Source organism: Impatiens glandulifera, chromosome 1 (genome assembly GCF_907164915.1).
Source record: "Impatiens glandulifera chromosome 1, dImpGla2.1, whole genome shotgun sequence".
In the NCBI taxonomy this organism is placed as follows: Eukaryota; Viridiplantae; Streptophyta; class Magnoliopsida; order Ericales; family Balsaminaceae; genus Impatiens; species Impatiens glandulifera.
The window spans coordinates 151,002,045-151,007,993 of record NC_061862.1 but is presented as its reverse complement, the minus strand read 5'-3'; the positions used below and the strand labels follow the sequence as shown (position 1 = coordinate 151,007,993).

The following is a 5,949-nucleotide window of genomic DNA, read 5'->3' as shown; positions in this document are numbered from 1 at the left end:
TGAAACCATTCGAACGTTGATCGAACATGTCATTGACCAAAGTATTTCTACATATCATGACCGAATAGAGGGTTGTGAATGACAATGCAAGACTTCTGACACAACACCAAATATCATCCATAAAGTTGCTTGATGAGTCGTCACTTACGTAGAATCTACTTTGTCCACGAAAAGACTTCATCATAGTATAAATTTCTCTTCAAACGCTACAACCAACTAGTCGGGGGCTAGTTTGGTGAACCATCAAGACTAATCAATTCCATATTTTCAACTGATCATATTAGCCTATACAGAGTGTTAGGTTCCGAAGAGAATTTGTTGCACCATTTTTGATAGGAAAACTTTGTTAAATAAATCCAAATCCCTAATTCTCAAGCCCCATTGATCCTTGATTCTCTCTATTTTATCCCAATTCACCAAATGACCAAATGAGGACTTGGAGGATCTCCAAAGAAATTTGCACATAATATTTCCATCTTCATGGCCACACTTTTGAGAATAAAAAATAAAGACATCATAAAAATGGGCATAGAGGAGAATGCCCTCTTAATAAGGACCAAACGCCCCCCTTTTGAAATCATTTTTCTTTTCAAGATAGGTAACTTCCTCTCCATTTTTGAAATAATCAATCCCAAGAGGTTTTGAAAGGGGGCTTTAACATCGAGAGGCATACAAATATAAGTATACATAAATGTTCCAATGTCAAAACCGAGAATACTTGTCAAATATGTTTTCCTCCTATTGGAGACAGAGTTCGAGAAGCAAAAATATTAGACTTACCAATATTGACATGCAATCTAGAGAATGCTTCAAACAACCATAAAATATCATGTAGATGTTTGACATTTCTACGTGTGGCATGAAGCATGCACAATGTATCGTCGGTGAAAAGCAAATGAGGAATGAAAAAACGAGACATCATTTCCTCGCAATCCACTCCTATAATGAGATTAGCTTTTTCCGCGAACTTAAATTATAGAAAGCGCTTCAATGACAATGACGAACGAGAATAGAGACAATGGGTCACCTTGTCTAATATCCCTTGAACTTTCGAAAAATCCTTTAGGACTTCCATTCACAATCATATGCAGTCGAAGCACATAATCTAATGCATGTGATCCACTTATCCCCCATTTTCATTCTACCCATGACATCAAGTTAAAATTCACAATTCACGTGATCATATGCTTTTTCGATATCCAACTTAATAATGGTACACATATCTCCCTTATAGTTTGTCGAGTCAATGCATTCATTTGCGATAAGTGTTGCGTCAAAAATTTGACGACCCTTGATAAAAGTCACATGATTAGTTGAAACCACCGGTTCAATAATCACACGCAACTTTTTGCCAAACATTTGGATACAATCTTATAGAATGACGATACAATACTAATCGGTCTAAAGTTTTTATGTCAATGGTTCCAAGAGCCTTGCGGATTAGAAAAATTAATGTTGAGTTTTAACTCTTATCGAAGGAAGAGAATAAGAAAAAAATGCTCAAACGATTTCATGATATTGGTTTTAAGGAATGACCACGCCTTTTTAAAAAATGTCAATGTAAAACCATCACTTCCTTAAAAACAATCACATCCCATTATTGTCGCTTCTACTCTCTCAAGTGTGTTACGAGCTTCCAAAACACCCTTATGCTCCCCATTGATATCATAAGATGACACACCATCATTTTTTTGGTCTGGCCGTGTACGATTTTTTGATTTTTCTTATAAAATTGCACGATATTATCTGAAATTACTAGTTCATAATCTTGAAGAATGTCCTGAACTAAAATAGAGTTAATCGCATTGTTTCTCGCTTGTGCCTTTGATACTCTGTAAAAATATATTGAATTTTATCTCTCTCTTAACTAGATAACTTTACTGTGTTGTCTCGCTCTAATTAGGGCTGCAAATGAGTCAAGCTACTCGTGAGCCACTCGCGAGCCACTCGGTCAAAGCTCGACTTGAGCTTGAATTTGACCGAGCTCGAGCCGACTCGTTTAAAATTCGAGTCGAGCTCGAGCTCATATAATATTTGCTCGATGACTTGTCGAGCTTTTTCGAGCCTAAGTATATAATATATATTTTATTTATTTATTTAATATTAAAACTCAAATAATATATGTTTTCCCTCTCTTTCTTTTCAAAGTTCATATGAAGGCCCACAATTCATAAGTAAAACCTTAATTTCTAACCTATCTACGACTCTTCATCTAACATAATCTTCTTCATCGACTCTTCATCTCACCTAATCTTCTTCATGACCTCTTCTTTCATTCTTCCTTCATTTTCTCTTCCATCTTCACCATTTCTTTCTCACTCTTCACCGTTCTTTCACTCTTAATATTTTCTTCATTCATTCTACATCATTTCTTTAGCTTTTAATCTTTTATTCTTTAGTCTTCACATATTTTTCACTCTTCATCTATTCATTTTCTTCTTTTTTTCGTCTTCACATCGATCTATCTTATTTAGAAAGACTTACAGGTAATTAAATTTATTTTCACTTTTATGATAACTATTGTTTTTTATTTTTATTTAACTTTGATTTTTTTTTACCTTAAGGAAATTCAGCAAAAAAGAAAGGAAAAAACTATTTTATTGGTAAACTCAGTGGAAAGGTGATGAGTCTTGTTCATCTATCTTTTTTCAAGTATTAAAAAAAGTTTATGCTTATATATCATTTTTTTCATGTATTAGGATTAGACTTAGATTATTTTATACATAGGTTGGATGAATATATAGAATAACACTAATTGGTTATAAAAAAAGACTGGTTATAAAAAAAAAGACTGGTTATAAAAGAACACGAAAATAAAAAAAAGGTTTAATAAATTATATATAATAAAAGTATATTATATATAATATTGAAATAGATAAAAAAAAAAAGGGTTAATATATTATATATAATAAAAATAATATTAAGATATAATAATTAGTTGAGTAGAAAAAGAAATAAAAATGGTTAATATTTTATTTATAATAAAAGTATATTATACTTTATATTTTATATTGAAAAGAGATAAAACAAAAGTTAATATATTATATATAATAAAAATAAATATTATGAATATAATAATTGGTATATTATGATATATAATATATATAATATATTAGGATAAAAATAGTTAATATATTATATATAATAAATTTTTATTATATATAATATTGAAAGAAATAAAAAGATATTAATATATTTTATATAACAAAAGTATAATATATATAATATTTAAAGTGAAAAAAAATTAAATGAGTTTTTTATTGGTTCAATTATTTATGTCTTTTAATTTATTTATTTTTAAAATGTTATTTTAGTATTTAGATGGATTAGGAAAAAATTACTAGAGTATTTTTAATAAAATTCAAAATCAAGCTATTAGGCAATATGATTCAAATAAGCTTATTACACCTTTTATATGTTATTATTATTATTATTATTATTATTATTATTATTATTATTATTATTATTATTATTATTATTATATAGATGGACAAAAATTACTGTAGATAAATGTAAAACAAATGAAAACAAAAGTCTTAATATATGTTTAAGATAGAGTAGAGTAGCTATATATTATTATTCTTTTAAGTTTATAGAGAAATCAAATAATTAATTATTTTCATTTAAAATGTTTTTAATTAATTTGGTGATACTAATTTTTATATTAAATAAAAGTGAAATATATATATATATATATATATATATATATATATATAGCCAGTTAGGATGTTACTGTCTCACCTAACTTTAGAGAATAAAAGAAACTCATAATTCAACAATTAAACTTTAAGCTTTCCCCAAATCCCAAACATGATACACAAAACAATAACACAAGAAAATACAAAACGACGAAATTTCCAAACAATAAATCCTCTGTTACAAAAAAACAGAAACTAAAGGATCGATCGATATATTGTAAATAATAAATAATCTAGATTAATTAATTAATTAATTAAAGGAAGGGTTATAAATTATTGTTAAAAGATGGTTTTAATTTAATCTTCAAAACCAGTCTGTTTCCAAATGGCATCTCTAACCCTACTCAAATCTCTTCCTTTGAGAGTCCTTCCGATTCCTTCGTGAACGGACAAAGACGCCACTCTCGTTCTCGCCAAGTATTCGTGAGGAGCAAGACCCATGATCCCTTCATCTAATTCATCGTCATCGTCGAAGTTTTCTTCTGCCGTTTTCTTCGTCTTTCCCCAGTCTCTCGCCGGAATGTTCACCGGCAAAGATCTTCCTGCAGTATCCGACGTCGAAGTCTTCCTTGGAAATGGTTTCTTGATCGCCAGACGACGAGTAGTTGATGAGGGTGGAGTCGATTTCTTGGCCTGATCCGATGATGTCGGATTAATCCAGACATTATCGGATTCGTCAAAATCGAATTGGGTGTCGGGAGAATGGTAGAGATAACTCATGTTTCTCAAGTCTTGTTTATGGTTTTTCTTTCTTACCTTTATAGAGAGATCACTTGAATACGTAATGGATAAGATTTGTACAACGCTATTAATTTATTACAAGAGATGATGATTCATATGCTGTTTCTTTGGATCAATTACTTTATTATTTTCCTTATATTAATAATTTTTTGTTTTTTTTAAATTTCATAAATATAACACCCACTCTATACCACCAATCATGAATATATCGTTTATATCCAAAATTATCATTTTTCCAAGATTCACTTCATTTATCTTATCACTTATTTTATTTATCAAAATATAATATATTTAATATATCATTTATCTCATTTATTTAGAGGGTAAAGAATTATTAAACTTTAAAAATTAGTTTTTAAAAAAATAAGTCAAACAAAAGTTTTACCTAAAATTAAAAAAAAAAACTAAAATCAAAACAAGCTTAGAGAGTATGAGAGTAGGAGTAGTGAAATATTTAAATAATTTGTTACTTACTTAAAAAATTAATAATTTATTTTTGTTGGAATTTTGAGAAAATAATGTTTAAAAAATACATATTAATATATAATATTAATATATATATATATATATATTTTTTTTTGTGTGTAAAAGAGTATCTTGACAAAATAAATTCCGATTAAATAGCTCAAATTAGTAGAGTTATTCATAATAAACTAAATGTCACGGATTTAATTTTTAGAACAATTTAAATAAGATTAAAAATAAAGACTCTAAGGTATAATACTAGTTTTTTACATTAAAATATTATGTGATTAATAAGAATAAGAGAAAAACGATGTTAAATTAACTTTAGATTATTTAAAAAATCTCAACTAATAAGATTTATTTTAATTAATTAATTAATTAATTATTTTTATTTATTTCATTTTTATATATATATATTAAGTAAAACTAAAAATATATAATAGTTTAATTGTATAAATTAACTAAAGATACTTAGTATATAAAGATTTTATAATACAAGTTCCAATATTAAATGTTTTTTTATTATAATTTATTTTATAAAATAAATTATTATAATTTTCTACTTCAAACTTATTACATTTTTAATAATATTATAAATGTTAAAAATTATAATCATCAAGTTTGACTAGCATTTATAGTGAGTTTTGAACTTTTGGATTTGAGCTCTCTTAAATTTGATACCATTTTGAATATCTCAATATATATTTATATACTTAAGTTTTTGTTAAATTTACAAATTTAAAAGAAAATTAATTTTGTATTAATTAAAAAAATAATAAAAATGGGCATAAAATGTTGAATTTTATGGGCGGTGAATGGTAAGAAAGTAAAGTCAATACACGTTACATTTTTCAAATGAAAAAATCTCAAATTGGTTGTCTTGTCTATATATGACACGTGGACCTGATTAATTTATTTGAAAATCGAAGTTCACGCTTATGCTCACGTGGACCAATGGCGCCCAACTTTATCTCTCACGGGTAACATTTGTCTAGTTCATATTAATCTTCCTTTTGTAAAAAATTAATTTTATTAATTAGGTAGA

At 27.2% G+C, this 5,949-nt stretch overlaps 1 protein-coding gene across 1 annotated transcript; it reads right to left on the bottom strand.

Annotated features, from left to right (window-relative positions):
• Nucleotides 1-3,995: 3,995 nt before the first annotated feature.
• LOC124910975 lies at nt 3,996-4,418 on the bottom strand. Its single transcript, XM_047451531.1, has one exon. It carries the CDS (start codon nt 4,416-4,418, stop codon nt 3,996-3,998), a length of 423 nt encoding a protein of 140 aa, XP_047307487.1.
• Between the last annotated feature and the right edge of the window lie 1,531 nt (nt 4,419-5,949).